The sequence below is a fragment of the Telmatherina bonti genome, assembly GCF_933228915.1.
Source record: "Telmatherina bonti genome assembly, chromosome: 4".
In the NCBI taxonomy this organism is placed as follows: domain Eukaryota; kingdom Metazoa; phylum Chordata; class Actinopteri; order Atheriniformes; family Telmatherinidae; genus Telmatherina; species Telmatherina bonti.
The window spans coordinates 11,539,790-11,559,164 of record NC_136622.1 but is presented as its reverse complement, the minus strand read 5'-3'; the positions used below and the strand labels follow the sequence as shown (position 1 = coordinate 11,559,164).

The following is a 19,375-nucleotide window of genomic DNA, read 5'->3' as shown; positions in this document are numbered from 1 at the left end:
TGTCAATAAGATGTTTTCGCTTTATTCGTTTATTTATTTATTTATTTTTATTTTTTTTTGTTTCTTTGACTGACATAGAAAAACTTGCATATTGGAAGCCAAACGCAAAAGTGGTGCGATTTCGAGGTATATTGAACGTCGCACGAGGCTGAACGAATCACATGGGTGAAGCAAAAACATGACTGTCGGGCTCCTCTAAGGTCTGTTCTCTACATCTACACCATATGTCTCTGCTAAATGTAGATAAACCACACATCTCGGCAAGTAAACAATTCGGAATCTTAATGATCTTTTAAATACGGAAAGTAGTGTTTGTACAATTTGACAGTAGTTCACTCTGGCCCCGTCAGCTCACACACACACACACACACGCACGCACATCACCAACTCAGTCAGTCGCAGCTCACTGAAGTTGAAACACACCGGATATTTCTGAGTCGATGTTGGATGTCAGCGCAGGCAGTTAGTCGTACAGTGAACCAAAACCACCGAAGTGAAAATCTTCAGACATTTTCACACAATCTGTGCGAGTCGGCTAGCTAAGGTAGGTGGCTAACAGGCTGCAGGCGCGTGCCGCTGTCAGCTGGACTTTGGCGTTCAGCTGGTTTTAAACTCAGTTAGAGTCGTGTTAGTTTCACCATTAGAGCTTTTCACCTGGTTTTTAACCCAGTTAGGGTCGTGTTAGTTTCACCATTAGAGCTTTTCACCTGGTTTTTAACCCAGTTAGGGTCGTGTTAGTTTCACCATTAGAGCTTTTCACTTGGTTTTAAACCCAGTTAGAGTCGCGTTAGTTTCACCATTAGAGCTTTATAGACGGACAATTTCACATGTTTCACTATTCTGACATGACGTTTTCTGCGTTTTTTAACCCACGCCAAGAAGGTGGCGGAGGTATAGTTTTATCAGGTGTGAGTCTGTCTGTCTGTCCATCCGTCTGTCTGACAGTAACTTTACACTGAAACTTATAGACCGACTTTCACTATTTATGTCTTGTTTTTTCTAAGAATTCTAAGATTTCTAAGAATCGGTCTTGATTTAATTAAATAGACAAGTAAATTTTGAGGATTGATCCATATAATCATCTGGATCCAGGAATTGTTGAAAGAATTCTTTTGTCAATGCCAGATAGAACAGTTTTCAGCGTGTGTGTGTGTGTGTGTGTGTGTGTGTGTGTGTGTGTGTGTGTGTGTGTGTGTGTGTGTGTGTGTATCTCCATCATAAATATTCAGGTGTTTGGCCAAACAATAAAGGCGTTCCCAGCAGGTTTTACAAGCTAGATTAAAGATAGGCCTGCATCCCAGCAAACTTCTGGGTAGGAGCATCCAGAAGAGGAAAACTTAGGGGATCTGTGGAATTTTTATCACTGCAAAAGAAGAAATAAAGATATAAATATGCAACACAATGTAGCCAAGATACTGTGGATTCATTATTGAATTAAGTAGTCTTTTGTTTCTTATTTCTGTTTCACTCAACGCTTTACAAAGATAAAGGTTATTCCTAGACCTTGTTTAGTTTAGCTTATTTAGGATCCCCATATTGTTCCTGGGGTCCGGCACAATTATAACATAAAAAAAACAAAAACTTGTAAAAGTTACACTGCACATCACCACTTCTGTTCAATCCTGGAATACAAGTTATTTATGTATTCAAATTCATCTCTTTACATCCATTTTTACATTCTAAATGCATGCATGTCATGTCTATTCATGTTACTTTACCATAATACATCGTATCATTTAAAAAGTTTACTGTAATACACACTCTATTCATGCACAAAATATGCTTACTGATAATTGAAAATCAACCTTTTGTCATTGTGATAATGACAATCATAAAATGTGACATAATTCCCAGTTTACTTGGAAGTGAATCACTGTTTGTTAAAAACTCCACTATTTTTGTCTTATGAGGATTCTGCACGTATGTTTTGGAAGTACTTGATTTTAAATGAACAAACTCTTTCACCCACGTGTAATGTTACCTGTTAAAAGAGTGTATTTGTCCATCAATGACTTTTTGTTTTTTTTTGTGAAGCTTTACAGTAAACCTTTACTTCTTGGTACCTCAGGTGAACTAGAATGGCACAGAGGACACTGCATGAGGTGATGACGAATGCCTCTCTGATTAAAGAGCTGGCAGATGTGGCAAGAGATGAAGCACTCCTGCAGGGAGTCCTGATGAGGATCCAAGAGACCCCCAACTCATCTGAGGTGTGATTTATAAGCTTGTGCATTTTTTAACAAACCTGCAGTGGCCACAAACACTTTCTGCATCCTTCAGTTCTACTTCTAGGGATTAGAAACTAGTCTACATATGACAGATTTGCCATAAGAAAATCATAAAACTAGTCATTTTTAGGGGGAAAAAAACTTCAATTGGCCCGCTGCTGTTACAGATCCTGAAATGTGGATGTGTTTTTGGTTTAATATTGTCTTTGTGAAGCTGGGAGCTGCAGCCAACACAAGTGTGTTTAAAGCCATCGCCGATGAAACAAGCGTGTTCAGTGTGAAGTCATGTTAGGAAATTTTTCTGCTCTACATCACAGGATTTCAAATGTCTCTTTATCAACCCTGTGTTTGCATTTAAGGATTCACACGGTGCATCCACTGACTGTGCTCCTAAGGAACAGCTTGTTGATGCCTGCACTCTTTTCTTTCTTTCTTCAACTTGTTTTTCAGCTGGTGACCTACGCTCCGTTCACGCTCTTCCCCTCGCCGGTCCCCAAAGCTGTGTTCCTCCAGGCTCTGGCTGTGCAAACTCACTACAACACATTGGTGGACAAGATTAGCCAAGACACAGACTTCCTGTGCAGCGCGTTAGCAAGGTAAAGAAACAACCTAACTCTGTTCGTGTTTGGCTGTTGTGAGTTGTTTCAAGAGACTATTGTCACCTGGAGCTCTCCTCAAATAATCTGTCAGTGTATTTCATAAACAGTGTGTTGTATTGAATTCCTTGTTAATGATTTTAACAGAGTCTTTGGTTTTTGCAGCACTGTTGAAGTGGATGATTTCACTGCAAGGTTGTTCGGGATCCATAAGCAGATCCTCAAAGAAGGAAAGTCTCAGGTATGCCAGGATCTTAAAGAATGCATCCATTATGTATGATAAAAGTTGGATTGTGTGATATTTATATTATCTGTTGCTCTGGGAAAAGCATCAGAGGCTTAGCCGCGAAGATACGTTATCACTTAGTTTTAAAAAGAAACAAAACAGAACTACAGAGTCATTTCTCTGTCTGCAAATTGTTTTCAGAGATTTATGAAGCTGTTGAAGCATTAGGGTTGCTGTTGTCCTTTTTTTTTTAGGTGAAACAATTACTTTAGAGAAACACATGGGAAACAAATTTAGGTTTTACTCTCTTTGATGATTTATTTGACAGTTTTATGCTTGAATTTGACAGAAAAATCTATCAACTCATAACACTGAATGGTTAAGTTTAGAAACCAGAGATGTTTTAGGATATGTAAAATAGGCCACATTAGCCAGGAAACATAAAATTAAAGTGACTTTAGAAACTTTTTTAGTCTAGGAATATTGGAAATCTCCTTGTCTTGATCAAGAAAATATTGATATTTATCAGAAAAGTTCAAGAGTTATTCAGTTTTACTGTAAATCCCCAAGCATATTAGCTTGGGCTTGTAAACAATGTTTTGTTTTAAAATAAAAAAAAGCAATAAATGGGTCAGAAATGTGATTAAATAGCTTTTTGAGGCGACATTGTTGCAGCCTGGTCTGAAGCTCAATAATCTGCCTCGATCAGTACTCTTAAGTCCTTGGTCTTCTTTTCAGTCTGTTGTCCTGGGACTCAATCGGTCCGATTACATGCTGGACCAGAGCGAAGACAAGACGTCTTCTCTAAAGCAGATCGAGATCAACACATTTGCTGCTAGTTTTGGAGGCTTGTCGTCACGCACGCCAGATGTACACAGGTAAGAAAGTCGTTAGTTATCCTTTACATCAACATACTGTAATTCTTGCACATCGAATCAAATCAAACTTTATTTATATAGCACTTTACATGCTTAAAATCAATACAAAGTGCTTTACATAAAACAATTTACATCAAAATAGATACAACACACACACATACATCCATAGTCCCCTTACACCCACCCACAACCACCCTCACCCATGCCCTATTCGCCCTATAACAGTTGAAAGAAGACGAATGGTCAGGTACATGTGATAAGGAAACAATATCCTCAGGGTGCATCTACACAAAGGGCTACCCCCACTCACGACCACCCAGGCCATCACCATGGGGACCACCCGGGTCCGGGCAGACAGGACCCAAGCCACAACTGTAAGGCTGCAGTGCTGGATCCCAACCCACCAGACAGGGACAGCCCCCACAGCAACACCCATGCAGTCAGAGCAGGGGCAGCCCTCGGTGAAGAGGACCCCAATACCGGTACATCTTCAATAGAAACATCTAGATAATTCCTGGTTGCACCCTCTTTTGTCTTCAGAACTACCTAAGTTCTCGGTGTCATAGATCCAACAAGATGCTGAAAAAACATTCCTCAGATTTTGCTCCGTATTGACATGAACCATCACACAGTTGCTGCACATCCATGAGGAGAATCTCCCGTTTCGCCTCATCCCAAAGCTGCTCTGTTGGACTGAGATCTGGTGACTGTGGAGGCCGTTGAAGGACAGTGATGTTCAAAAAAACAGTGGGAGAGAATTTGAGCTTTGTAACAGCGTATCAACTGCTGGAGGTAGCCATCAGTAGATGCTAGACTGTGGTCATAAAGGGATGGACATGGTCAGCAGCAACACTTAAAACCATATTTATTTGGTTGTGAGGTACCCAAAATGTGCTAAAAAGCATCTCCTCACCATGAGGCTACTTCACAAGCAGCAGGATGGATCAATGTTTTCATTTTGCTTTCAAATGTAGCAGCTGAAATGGAGACAGAGACCAGTACCACCAGTACCACCAAGAACCAGGCCAGAGTCAAAGTCATTTAGGTTACTTTCAGACTGCAGGCTGAAGTGACTCAAATCCAATGTTTTTTTTGTTTTCTTTTTTGCCCCTATGTGAGCTGTATCTGGTCGTCATAACAGTCTGAACGACACAGATCCAGGTCGTTCAAATGTGACCCAGGCCACTTGGATATGTGGTCCTACATCCGATACTTGTCTGATATTTTGACATTCGACTTCAGTCTGAACAGCCAGGTCACGTTCAATGCGACTTCGACATCATTCTGGAGATCGTTTCCCGGAGATAGTATGATGTACTCAGGCACGAGGACACGATGCACAGCTCTGCTAAAGTCACGGACTACGAAGCAAACAGCAGATTTGGCGATGCCAAACAGGTTCACCAAGGTGCGGTAACCAGCCCCCATTGCTAACCAGTACAGCCCCAGTTCTCCCCTTCTCAAGGTAATGTGTCTCCTGAACAACATGATGCAGCTTGAATGTCTTGAGGCGATGTATTGACAGATGTGTGAAAGGTATTTATAGACATTGTAAAGTTTTAGAAGAACTCCAGCTTTGTGAAACCACTTGCATCCTCCTGGCTTCGCATCCACACACTCCTCCACACACTCCTCTGCACTGATGTTGCTGCAGTTGCTCCAAGCAGGAACATCAAAGCAAAATTAAACATTTTTCTCTCCTCTACAACCTGCTCATTAATTTGCCACCTCACACAGTTTTTAGCACAAGCCTGTAAATGACGGTACCGGTTACCTCCATGTTTGTTTCTGTGAGATAAGATCAACTTTATTTTTATAGCGCTTTTCATAGACACAAGGTCACAAAGTGCTTCACAACAATAAAAACCTGCAGTGTTTTCAATAAAAAGACAGCAGTGCCACTGAGTCTTTTTGGAGCTAAAATGCCTGAACAAATCTGTTTTTAAAAGCATCTACTGAGTCCAAAGAGCGCAGATCCTGGGGAAGCTCATTCCAGAGACGGGGAGCGACAGCTTTAAAAGAACGGTCTCCCCTGGTTTTAAAATGGGTTCGTGGGACCATCAACAGGTGTTTCCCGGTGTAAACACCGTTCTGTGTGTGACACCATTAATGTTCAGCTGAGCACGCAGGTCACTTCAGGAGCGTGAGCTGTTCACACAGAAGTCCGCAGATAGGTCCTATTTACATGTAACATGAACAACTAAGCAAAAAAAATCTGCTTTGACCAGAAAATGGTAATTAAGGCCTGCAGTGTGAACGTAGCCTTAGTTTGAACTTCAGCGAGTCATGGTACCCATTGCTTCATGCCTACATGTGAAGTTGCCATTCAACTGGTGTACCTAATAAAGCTGCCTGTGAGTGTTTAAACTCCATCTAAAATTCACCATGCCATTCATAAATGTTAGGAAAAAAAAAAAAAAAAGTGTACAATTTTTGATTTAAATTGATCACCAACCAGTGACGTCACCCTGATCGCAACAAGAGCAATAATCTAGAATTAGGATTTCCCAAACGAGCTGTCTCTCTGGCTCTACAGACACATCCTGAAGGTGGCCGGCAGGTTGGAAGAGAGCCAGCGCATCCTCGACAACAACCCCGCAGCTGGTCTGGCTCGGGCGATTGCCAAAGCCTGGGAGCTCTATGGGTCAGAGAGGTAGGAATGAAACATCTCCATGCATTTCAGAGCAGATGTACAGATTTGTATTACAAGATGGACGAGGCCACGTCTCATTTCATCGCATTCCCGGGTCCAGACATCTAATCATATGGCTTATTTTTGTTAGACAGATCACATCCAGCTATAGGTGTCACATTCATCAGATATCCTTCATGGTTCCACATAGTTGATGTAATGCAGCCTTAAGCTAAACTTCTTCAACCCATTCAGACATAAAGGTTTCATTTGAGATGTCTTTTAAAACTCGAGCCATCTGTGGAAAACTCAAAGCTGTCCACTCTGTTTTTATGTTTTTTGAAATAAGTTACAGTAATTTGTCTTAAATGTAAACGTGTTGTGTGCATCAATAGGTCAGAACAACACATTTGTCACCATATGGTTGATTTGGACCGATCTATTGGTCATCAGCGTCTTCGTCTTTTCCATCCGGATGCCATGGCGCATGTACGGTGCCACGGTTACTTTTCTAGCAGGTCTTCCTGTTTGTTGATTTAAAAACCCTTAAAGATGCTGTAAAACACTGGTTCCCAAACTTTTTCAGCCACAGTCCTTAAGATGGGTGTGTGTGACCCCCTGCGACGACTGAGTGGTTCATTTTGTGTGAGATCCTTCAGCTGTTTGTAATGTGAGGCTTGAAAACTGTCAGACTGTTCATAAAGAGGATTTTGGTGGATTTCTCACTAAGCTAACATCAATTTGAGATTTTTAACATGGCATGAATAATAACTTTGTTCATGCATTAATTGTTAAGATGAAAGTAGAGCACAGCGATGCATTGTGGGGCTGATTATCTCTGTGCCCCCACCAACTGTCTTAAAGGAGTTTTCTTTAAAACGGACCGTAGTTTAACCTAGAATAGACCTGGAAGAGGCTCAGTCTACCCTCTGGCAACACCACACACATCGTCAGGTTGCGGAGCATCTAATAGGAAAAGGTGCCACATTCCCATCTCTTTTTGATGTTTTACAAAATATCTCTGGAGATTTCTTTATTAATGACAGAAATTGTAAATAAAAGCATGTAGGGACATAATAAAACTGCCTGAAATGGTTTGTCAGACTGTTTTTCCAGGAGTTTGTCACAGCAGCAGTGGTGAGAATTAAATGTCTCATTGGCCGTCTGATCCAGAACGACTAAAGAAGAAAAATAATTTCTATAAGTCTATGAACGTGCGTGTTTTGCTTGTGAACATCCAGCACAAACAAGCTTTCTCAGAGCAACATACCCAAATTACTACTGTGGAGGAAGCAGTGTGCTCTGAGCGGTTATGTTTGTTAAGAAGATTAATAGCAGTGGGGAACAATTTGGCACTGCCCTCTGTCTGTTTTCTATGCCTCTTTCCTGAAGGTGGGATGCGGGGGCAGGTGCAGAGATTATGAACTAAATCCCTTTGTGATCATATGTGCCGTCTTAACTGTCCTCATCCTCTGGCTGCAGAGCTGCTGGTGGCTTCCCAGATAGACAGACATGGATAAATGAATAGTTATGCACTTTATTAATCCCACGATTATTTTGCCACAGCAGTGATCACAGTTACATAAATAAAAAAAATAAAAAAAACACAAATAAAACCTGCGTCCAACTGGAGCAGTCTGACTAGAAGTGATACATGATGTTTCCTGTTGTTTGATTTCTTGCTTGTGGTGTTCTCACTCTCACATGTAAGTCGCATTGGAGAAAAGCGTTTGCTGAATGACAGTAGAATAGAATAGAATGGAAGAAAAGAGAAGAACTAAACAAGAAAAACATGAAAACAGTAAATAGTAACATGCACAGGAAGGCTTTGGACAAGTTCAGATATGGATGCAGTGCAGAGATGTGATCACCTCTCAGACATCGAAGTTTTATTGAACAGAGTTATTAAAAATGGGAGGAATGATATATATATATTTTTTTTAATGACAGCTGAACTTTAGAAATCTGCTGTCCCTCCAGTCGATGGTATATTGGTTTGTGAAGAATTGTGAGTGATACACCCGTTTATTTGGAGACCTCCTCTTCTCTAATTGTCTCCAGGTTCTGTTTAAGGATCTTACCGGCCTTATGAAAGAGTTTTTTGATTCCTTAGGCATCTCTGGAGCTGGCGCTGCTTCCCCGGCACACCACTGGTTTACAAACAGTAGAAGAACATCTCCAGCAGTTTGCTTCATATGCAGGAGCTTCCTCAGGACGTAGAGTCTGCTCATCCTTTTCTTGTCCACAGCGTCTGCGTTAAATTTACTGCTGTCTGCATTGATGATGGCTTATCACACTTTACATTGCCAAGCTGAAGCTGTAAATGGATTTTATGCATTACAATCTGTGCTGAAGAACAGACGTTTTGTTTTGGCAAGTAGAAAATGGACAATAAATTGACTTTATGTTGAAGTAATCAGCATTTGCAGACTGTTGTTAACCAACAGGAAGGTAAACGACTCGTCAGGTTTATTCATACTGGAGTATGTGAGCTCAGTGACTTTCTGCGTGACTTGGTTCCTATATATTTTTACAAGCTTGTAATTTTAGCAGTGGTTCTCAAAGGGTTACAAATATCTTCTAAAAAGGAATAAGAAAATAGTTCCTGATCCAGATGTGATGATTTTTTTTCTAAAGGATATCACCAGGACTATCTGTTGTTTCAGAGCCGTTGTCATGTTCTTGGTGGAAGAAGTCCAGAGGAACATCTTTGATCAGCGCTACATTGAGAGCGAGTTGTGGAAGAGGTAAGAGATATGAGGGGCTTTCACTGAAGAAGTACACGTATCAACACATAATCTAATATTGTATTTGTTTGTTTTAAAAACTATTTTAATGACTAACTCAGATCAGCAACTTTCTTGCACATGTGCGTCTTTTCCCTAGAAAACATACCAGTGATCTACGTCTGTAGTGTAACGTTACCAAGCAGCAACGTCCGGCGATAAAAAGTGAAGCCTATGCAGAAGTGCATAAAACTGCAGTTCCCCCGTCATCCACTAGGGGCGAGAGGGTCTTGGCAGCAGACTGGAGAATAAGGCAGGGCTGGATGTCCAACCCCTCAACATTTTGATTGGATCATGTTTCTCCTTCCCTCTAAATGAGCACTGCTAACCCCAACCCTGACATTGACCCAAATCCTAACCACGCCCATTTGACATCCAACTCCACCCAATATCCAGGCCCACCCCATTCTCCAGGCTGCAGCCGGGGTTATTGCTAGGAGCTGGCTGCAAAACAGAGCGAATCCCAATGGAGGCCAACTTCACAGCAGAAAAAACCATGTTTACAGCCTGGTTCAAAAATCCATTTTAGGTTTAATAGGTCAGGTTTACCTTCATGACAACTGTGGGGGGAGTGAATTTTTTTCTAACTTGCCCGTTTAAAAATAATTTAATCTCGAAGTTTAACATATTTAGGGGCGTGTCCTTTTGATTGACAGGTACCCGATCTCCCGCTTCAAGTAAGAAGAACGTAGAACAACCGCGGTTTTTAGCCGGTTAACAACGTGACTTAGCTTTAGCCCGCTTACCTCCGTTAGCTGGTTAGCTCCTGTTATCTCCGGGTTAGCTGTTAGCTACAGAAAGCTCAGAGTTCACTCGATGTCAACCATTCACCATGATGCTGACAGCCCCACTCTCAGCTCCACTTCTTTGCCCATATATGCATTTTCCGGGCGAGAAGACATGAATGTCCCTGAAGATGGCGATGGTAGGAACCGCCCACCGAGCTTCATTTCAGCTCTTCAGAAACCTATGGGTGACGTCACGGAGGCTACGTCCATCTTTTTATCTACAGTCTATGAGCGTTACTTTTTATTATAGTTCATGTTAAGCCGATGTTGCTCGGTCCAGTCGGAGGCTTCCCACTACAGCCATCAGCTGCCCACACATCATAGGCTGTGGTGACTGTAATTGTTAGATCCAAAATTCTTTATTTTTTTGTTATTTAGTTTAATATATAGTGGTGGTGTCACTGTTGTGACTTATTTAAAGAATGATTTAATTGCTGATGAGAATTCTTAATTCATGGTTTAATTAATACAGGTTTCAGTTAAATGTTCAACAGCTGTTCAACAAATTAATTTGCTCATTCAACGTTAAAAAAATAAATAAAAAGGAACTGTTCCAGAGTTTGAGAAAAATGAATGCGCTCAGATTCTTGCATCAATATGAGAACTTCATTACCCACAATGCATATCTTTTTCTGTTTTGTTTTGGTTTTTTCTTTTAAATTTTGGCACAAATAAGTTATTAAGGAACAGAACAAAGTGAAGTAGAGTTAAAGATTTTCTCTGTAACCTGTGCACTCAGTGCAAAATAGATGCAGGCCAGAGTCTCGTCTCATCCTTTTGATGCAGTTCACTTGCATTGCAATAGCAGTTACTGGTGAAGTTTAATATGAACTTTAACTTGTAAATACCCAGTTATTATTAACACTAAAAACTGTATTTAGATTGGAAAGCAACGTTTTAACTGTAGAATAAAATGCAGATATTAAGACCATTTTTATAAAAGGGTGGCGTGCAGCCGTGATGCCAGGCAGTGCCATGTGCAGCACGATGCTGGTGGTGTGTAAGGGGACGGTCATTTTAGAAAATAACAGGAGCTGCTCATACAAGACTGGCGTGTTTGGCCATGAGCTTCCAGCTGAGCACATACATTTCCATTTACTTCTTTTTTTCTTGTTTGCTGAAGAGTCGCCCATCATCTGGTTTGAAACAGATGTTTCAGAAATGACCTCTTACGTCATATATCTTTCAGAAACATTTCGACTGTAAGAAAACGCTTTGATGACGTCTTTAAAACAGGATCTCTGGATCAGAACAAGAGGCTCTTTGTGTAAGTCTTCTGCTCCGTATGTGTACATGATAACATATTTATGGTTGCTTGTCTAAAGTGAAACCTGCTGTATGCAGCAGAAGGGCTTGATTGTGATCCCTTTTACTTAATCATCACTTATGCTGCTGTCATTTTAGTGATGGCAAAGAGGTTGCAGTGGTGTACTTCAGGAATGGATACATGCCCCAGAACTACACTTCTGAACAGGTAACATGGACATACACTATATTGCCTAAAGTATTTCCTCATCTGATTTTACATACATATGAACTACAGAGACATCCCATTGTTCATTAATATGGTTTACCCTGTGAAGTTAGGACAGCTTTAAGTTCTGGGAAAAGTTTCCCAGAACGTAAAGAGCGTCTTTATGGGGATTTTTGACAATTCTTCCAAAAGCACATTTGTGAGGTCAGACACTGATGTTGACCTAAGAGTGCATTGTGAATACAGACCGTGTTCATGCTGCACTTCTAAAAATAGTCGGACCTTTTAAAAAATGTTTCACTCCAGCAGAGGCTAAAAAATACAGATCATAGTGGTCTGGATAAGAATTTTTATCTGAACATATTCTTCCACATCCTCTCCGTGAGCTACATCTCCCGTCCAGACCCGTCTATTATCCCACATGTATGTTTTAATTGTGTTCAAGCACGATGCAGGTGAAGAGTGTGTGCTGAACCCACAAGGCACTTTGTTTTATAGGCCGCTTCCTGTATTTGGTCCGCTTGGAACTGACAAGGACCTGGTTTGTAGGTGGATTGAGTCCACTTCTTTGATCCAAATCAGAATTTGTTTGTGCATTGACATTAGCCCCAAACGAAACGGACTTCCAGACCAAATGGACCAGGATTTGAATCAAAAAGACTGATGTGAACGTGCCCGAATTCACCACAAAGGTGTCTATCCTGTTGAGGGCAGGACCCTCCAGGCCAGTCAAGTTCTTACAGACCAAACTCGCTAATCCATGTCTTTGTGAACCTTGCTTTGTGTCCTGGTGGGTAATCATGTTAGAACAGGAGGAAACCATCTCCAATCTGTTCCCATAAAGTTAAGAACATGGAATTGTCCAAAAACTCTTCATATACTGAAGCATTCAGAGTTTCTTTCACAGGAACTTCTGAAGAACAACCTCACATCGTAATCCCCCATCATCAAACTTCACACCTGGCACAGTGCCAAAAAACAGATAACGTTGTCCTGGCAACCACCAAACCCAGACTTGTTCGTCAGATTGGCACATGAAGAAGCGTGATTGTCACTCCAGAGAACATGTTTCCACTGCTCTGAAAGTCCGGTGGCGGCGAGTTTCACGCCACTGCATCTGACGCTTTGCATTGCACTGGGTGTGATGTTTGACTCAGATGCAGCAGATCACCATGGAAACCCAAACACCAAGCTATGTAGATGCTGTTGTGGAGCTAACCTGATGACCATATGAAGTCTGGAGGTCTGTGGGGATTGACAGCCATGGCTATTTACATGGCTGAGCTGCTGCTGTTCTGAAACGCTTCAAATTTGTTACAAAACCGCAGACTATTGAGTATTTAGTTGCAAAGAAATTTCACTGGGCTTGTTGCACAGGTAGCATCCTATTGATACCGCCTCCATTAAGCGATGCCACCGTGGAATTCTCTGAGCTCATAAGAGCGATTGAGTCTTTCACTTATGTTTGTTGAGACAGTCTGCAGGCCTAGGTGCTGGGTTTTTTACATCTCGTAGCCTGGAAGTGATCAGAACACCCAAATTCAACTATTTGAATGGGTGAGTGAATACAGTATATAAGACCTGTACAGACCTGAAGGAATAAAATGATGTGGGGAAAGATCTCCTTTCAGACTGTTGTACTGCTTTCTATTAAACAGTTACAGGCACATTAACACACAATTCATTTGGCTTCTAATTAGTCATTACCAAACTTTGGGTGTTTATAAGCTTCGTATGAATTTTTATTCCAAAACAACATGGTACTCTGAGGAAATGTAGCCGTTCAGTTAGATTTTACTATTCTGAAATCACCAAGGTTTGCATTGCCAGACATCAGAGCTTCAAATCCTCTATGAAATCCTGTCTTCTGGATTATTTTGTGTGAAACTTGTTGAAACATGGATTTCTTTTACACTGCAGCGGTCCCGTTCGCTTCGTGGCCACACTGAAAGCAGGTTTTCTCTGAGTTTTTAGCAGTAACATCCTCTGTGCCAGCGCGTCACTCTGCTTCAGGTCTCTGTTGATGTTGTCAGTCTGGGGTCACATGCTCTCTGTGCCGGTAAAACAAACTGTTGCTACGCTCTGCTGGTCAATGCGCTTACTGCTTTGTCAGGAATGTTGATCCAGAAAAAGCAAACAGCCGGTACCCCAGAAAGGCCTTGTAGACACAATAGAGCTCAAAAAACTTTGAAGAATTGTGTTCTTAAATATATAGACTTCATTATAGACAAAATGCTCCAAAGTAAGATTCATAAATGTTGGTTACTTAATGTTTTAATGGTTGTTTTAGTGAAATAAATGCAGTTTTCTCTGAACTTGTACCATGATGCAGGGCTTTGAAATCACATCTGTTGTTTTTGAATGGTAGTGCTGGGATGCTCGTCTTATGATGGAGCGCTCTCAGGCTGTGAAATGTCCAGATATCAGCACTCACTTGGCTGGAACAAAGAAAGTCCAACAGGTTCTGGCCAGACCTGGAGTTCTGGAGAACTTCTTCCCAGGTCAGCCTCAAGTAGTGGAACAGATCAGGGCCACATTCGCTGGGCTCTACACTCTAGACATGGTGAGGAAAAAGGTCCCAACTCACTTGTTTTATTTATTATGTTGGTGTTTTCTTTGTGCTGAAACATCCAAGTCGCACTACTCCTCAGCTGAGCCTTACTGCTGTTTACAGGGACCAGAAGGGGACAAAACGGTAGCAATGGCTTTGGCTGCACCGGACCAGTTCGTCCTGAAACCTCAGCGAGAAGGAGGAGGTATACAGACACATTCTGAATAAGCAAAAAAGTAAAATCCTCCATAATATAAACTCCTTTCTTTTAGTTTTTTAGTAATAATGAAAGTACTACTAATGAAAGTGCTACATTTTATTTGTAATACTTCAGAGATTTTTCGAACACAACACAATCTGTGGGGTTCTTCAACTCAACTCAACTTTATTTATTTAGCACTTTCACACAGTAAAGAACAGTAAAGACATGCAGTGAGATTATAACAATAGAAGTTAAGGGAATAAAAGCTAAAACAATAAAAGCAATGAAAAGTAAAAGAAATTAAAACATGAAAACAAAAAACAATTAAGCAGTACGTAAGAGAGAATAGAAAAGCAGAGTCTCAAACTGGATCTTCAAAACAAACAAACAAGAAAAAAAGAAGGTATAAATTATGCAAATTATAGACAATAAAAACAGCCTGTTATAGATAGATCTGGGCTTTATTGACATTCCATTCTGACCACATTTTCTCAAATTTACTTGCTTTCAACCTCAAATAAAAAGTCATTTTTTCCATCAGATAGATTTCCTCTATTTTGCCAATCCATTGTTGCAGCTCCACTGAGTCGCCTTTTAACCAGTTCCTTGTTGTTGCTTTCTTCCTGGTTATGAGCATAATTTTAACCAAATAGAAATCTTTTAGCCCGATGGATCCCTCCATCAGGCCTAGGTACACAATTTGGTGATCACCAGATATTTTATATCCAAACATTTCTTCCATTACTGTTATGACATTTTTCCAAAAAGTTGCAATTTTTTTACACGTCCAAAAGACATGAACGGCCACTCGCCACACAGTCTCCAGCACTCTTGGGGAGTTTTCAGTTGTTTGCTTTTCATGTTTGGAGTTATAAAGTACCTCACCAGATTTTTCCAGCCAAATTGTCTCCATTGTCTTGAGCTAGTTGAGGTGTCCTGCAGCAGACAAATGGACCGCCACTCATCCCCTGACAATTCTGTTTTCCACTTTTGTTTATGTACAGTTGTGCTCAGATGTATTCATCCCCTTTTATTAAATAACTGGAGACTTAAAAAAGAAACAATTAGTAAAATTTTGCAAAAATACAATTTAGCAATAGAAATCACTGTTTTTTCATTTAATTAATTGAAGAAAGAAAAAAAAAAACCAAACAAACAAATTGGTCCTGGACAAATTAGAGCATTTTTCTGTCGAACAGTGGGACAAAATACCTGTCAACAGGTGCAGAAGTCTGACTGAGAGGAACAGAAAACACCTGACTGTAGCGGAAACATTAAAGGATTGTTCAACACAATATTAGTTTATGAGGGATGTAATATGTAATAAATTATCTTATTTGTTTGCTTTTTAAAAAAATGGCTATTAAACCAGAATTAGAAAATAATGTAATGATTTTCATAAAGTTTTTATTTACTATTAGTCAATTTCAGCTTCTTTTACAGGATTTGGATATTTTTGCTAAAATTTTGGATGGTAGATGTTTATATGCTTTAGTCATTATTTCAACCAGATCCCTTCCCTCCTTTGTTTCTTAATTTTTGTTTCATAAAAGTGTCTTACATGTGTCAAAGTTTAAGCATTCTTTTTCCATAGGTAACAACATCTATGGATCAGAGATCTGTCGGGTCCTTGAGGGAGTGAAGGACAATACGGAGCGGACAGCTTATATCCTGATGGATAAAATCAATCCCACCCCAGTACAAAACTACTTACTGAGACGGGACGGCCCGCTCACAATCAGTAACTGCCTCAGTGAGCTCGGAGTGTTTGGAGCATATGTAAGGTATGTCAGCAGGACTGTCTCTCACTGTTTATGCCTGTTTGTTTTGTTTGAAGACATGTATAGATGCAGATGTAGACCTGCGCCAACTTGTTTGTAAGACTGTGATGCTCAAGCTCCTCAAGACTCCAAGCGGAGAAGATATTTTATCTTTAAACTTTACTTAAATGAAGGATACTTATGAGAAATCTGTTAACTTTTTCTGCCATTTCCGGAAACCTTCGGTGACTGACGGGAAAACCGGTTTCATTCACTGAGTGGTGCCACAGGCTCCGCCCCCATTCAAACCCCTATGAATAGAGTTGGGCTGTAGCATCCAGGTCCAAGCCAGAGCAGGAGATGATCCCCTCTGCTCCATGACCTGACTGAAAATGAAAAGTGCCAAAGCTAGCACCATAGACTGTTTATAGAAGATGGACGGAGGCTCTGTGACGTCACTCATACGTTTCTGAAGCTGAATGGGCGGTTCCTACCATCGCCACCTTAGCACCGTTATGCATGTCCTCACTCCTGGAAGATACAAAAATGGGCAAATAGGTAGAGCTGAGAGGAGGGCTGATGACTGAGTGGCTGATTGCCGTCTATCAAACTCTGACCTGCCTGTAGCTAAGAGCTAACTGAGCTAACCAGCTGACAGAGATAGGCAAGCTAAAGCTAAATAACCGGCTAAAAACCATGGTTGTGTTACACTCTGCCTTCTTGCAGCAGGATATTGGGTACCTGTCAGTCAAACGGAAACTTAATTATCCTGAATTTCAGGATTAAATTACTTCTAAACACATGAGTTACGTTAAAAAAAAAAAAATAAAAATAAAAATATCACTCTTGCCACAGTTGTCATGAAGGTAAACCTGATCTAATAAACCTAAAAGGTTTTTCTATCAGACTGTAAACATGTTTATTTCTGCTGTGAAGTTGGTCTTTTTAACATGGGAGTCTATGAGAATTCGCTCTGTTTTGCAGCCCCTAGAGGATGAAGGGGGAACTGCAGTTTTATGCACTTCTGCATAGGCTTCACTTTTAACCGCTGCAGGTTGCCGCTTGGTTGGAACAGACTAATCCTTACCTGGTTTGCCGACTAATGAAGAATGTACATGAAAATGATAAAAAGTTCTCCAACATGTTTTTGGCTCCTAATTGAAGAACAGCACGAGACTATTAAGTACTTAAAATATGACTTTTACTCGAGCTCTGTTCAGTTTTGACCAGGGAGAGTTTGTATTTAGTTTTATAGTGCAAAAAAATGAAATGTAATGCGTTTTCCAGATATTACCAGAGTCTGAGTTTACAATGTTAATATCTGTTTCTGATTCAGCTAGATTCCACTAAACTAAAAAATGTTATAAAAATAATAATAAAAATGTGATTAATTCAGATGTATTAATTACAAAAGCCTGTAATTAATTAAATGAATTTTTATAGCCTCCTTACCTACACCTGTACCTGTCGTTACGATCAGTTCCCTGGATCAAAACCAAGCAGAATACCAGGAATTATTTTACTCTGATCAATAAACTCTGCATATTAAAACTTCCTGGAAATGTTCATGGGAAACCCGCTATTAGACTTTGTGACCAAAACAGTTCAGGTAAATCACTCATGAAGGACCCTCACGATGGTAAATAAAGCGGTGACCCTATGTGACCTCAGTGACCCTGAATGTGTGTGCGTTCCTTTATAAGCATGAACTGCCCTCAGACTAGTTAAGTATTTCACACCAACATGAAATGTCTTGACGAAAAAAAGAAAGAAGTCTAGTTTCTTTTATTAAAGCTTTATGAATTGATTGCATAAAGTACCAGTAGATAACTGTAAACGTTTGACATCTGGTACTGGATGTCTCCTTCAGATAAACACATCATGATATCAGTGTAAGCTTGTCTTGTCTGAGTTCTTCCATTGTTTCCACACAGGCAAGGTGAAGACATGGTGATGAATGAGTGTGTGGGTCATCTGCTGAGGACGAAGAGTTCAGAGCACTCAGACGGAGGCGTCGCTGCTGGTGTGGCCGTGCTGGACAATCCTCTACTCATCTGAGAGAAGTTACTACCAGCTGAAGCAGCCAAAGTCCTGGTCGCACTCTGACTGCATCAGACAGAAGCACTGGGAATTGTAGCTCACAACGCTGGAAGATAAACACCAAACCACTACAAACATAGCATATCTCAGTATGATCCATCATGTCCTTTCCTTCTGGAGATGCACTGTAGAGCTGCTGTTTGGGTTACTGACGCTGCACGTTGTTGAGGTGGAATATTTTTACCAGTTCCTAGCTCAAAATACGACTTCTGGTTTTAATGGTTTGTCTTTGATTCAAAAACAATCTTTTATGATGAGATGTCCAGCTGTAACATGGAGAATCATCAGAGCAGAGGGAAAAGAAAGTCTCCTTAGACGATGAGAGCAGATGACTCGGTTTGCACCATTATTTCTTTTTTTTAAAAACATGCAGCTACAGCTCAACAAAATTCAGCTTTATTTTTATAGCAGTGAGGTTTAGTTGTAATGTATAAACACATTTAAATAAACAGAAAATTATCTGAGTAAATTTATTAAACTAAATTATAAGAAGATCTTAAGAAATTTTTCAAAATAAATTAATTCACGCATTACAGGAAATAAAGTGATTGACTTAACAACAATAAAAGAACAAGCTTTTCTCAACATTACTACACGCTGAGTGTATAGAATTGCCCAAATTTACAAAAATTTCGCGGAAAAACACATTTTTTTTCTTTGAAAATGAAGGGACCACTACCTCATCCAGCACTACAGTTATGTGTCCTGATAAATATAATGCAGTTATTAATATTTCTTTTTTGTATCCCCCTACATGAAGTAAAAACAGCTTGAAATAGTTTAAATAAAAAAAATTAAAAGAAAAAAAAAAAAAAAGCTGATCACCATTCATTCTATCTAATGTGAAAGAAATTCACTACAATCATGTTGTGGTAAAAACCAGTTTAAATTCTTTTGTTAGATTGAGAGTTGAGACCTAAAAGGCTTTCTCTGTGGACCAAAAACATAAAAAAATAAACGTCATTTCTGAAAAGCGCTGCTGTCTCTGCTCATTCTGTCAACAACCTGCAGATATTTTGTTCTTTGTCAATAACATCTGTTTCCTGAACAAACAGTCTGACATTTCAGGTAATGCATGTAACTTTACCACAGTGAGACTAAAAGTTGACTCTTCTGTTACTTAAATGCTTCATTTTACTCGACTAGAGACCGAT

General features: G+C 40.1%; 1 protein-coding gene across 1 annotated transcript; it reads left to right on the top strand.

Moving 5' to 3' along the window:
• The first annotated feature begins 160 nt into the window (after window positions 1-160).
• On the top strand, window positions 161-19,034 carry gss (glutathione synthetase). The gene is made up of 13 exons (XM_079239101.1): window positions 161-200; window positions 2,069-2,210; window positions 2,679-2,824; window positions 2,990-3,065; window positions 3,789-3,928; window positions 6,465-6,581; window positions 9,227-9,307; window positions 11,324-11,401; window positions 11,539-11,608; window positions 13,977-14,171; window positions 14,283-14,364; window positions 15,956-16,145; window positions 18,056-19,034. Exons 2-13 carry the CDS (start codon window positions 2,079-2,081, stop codon window positions 18,177-18,179), a joined length of 1,431 nt encoding a protein of 476 aa, XP_079095227.1. The 5' UTR covers window positions 161-200; window positions 2,069-2,078; the 3' UTR covers window positions 18,180-19,034.
• Window positions 19,035-19,375: the final 341 nt, after the last annotated feature.

What these genes read in the sequence shown, in the direction of transcription:
- gss (XM_079239101.1), top strand. Translation starts at nt 2,079, where the DNA reads ATGGCACAGAGGACACTGCATGAGGTGATGACGAATGCCTCTCTGATT. An exon ending in AGAACTACACTTCTGAACAG is followed by an intron (nt 11,609 to 13,976) that starts GTAACATGGACA and finishes TTTGAATGGTAG; the next exon opens with TGCTGGGATGCTCGTCTTAT. An exon ending in GTGTTTGGAGCATATGTAAG is followed by an intron (nt 16,146 to 18,055) that starts GTATGTCAGCAG and finishes GTTTCCACACAG; the next exon opens with GCAAGGTGAAGACATGGTGA.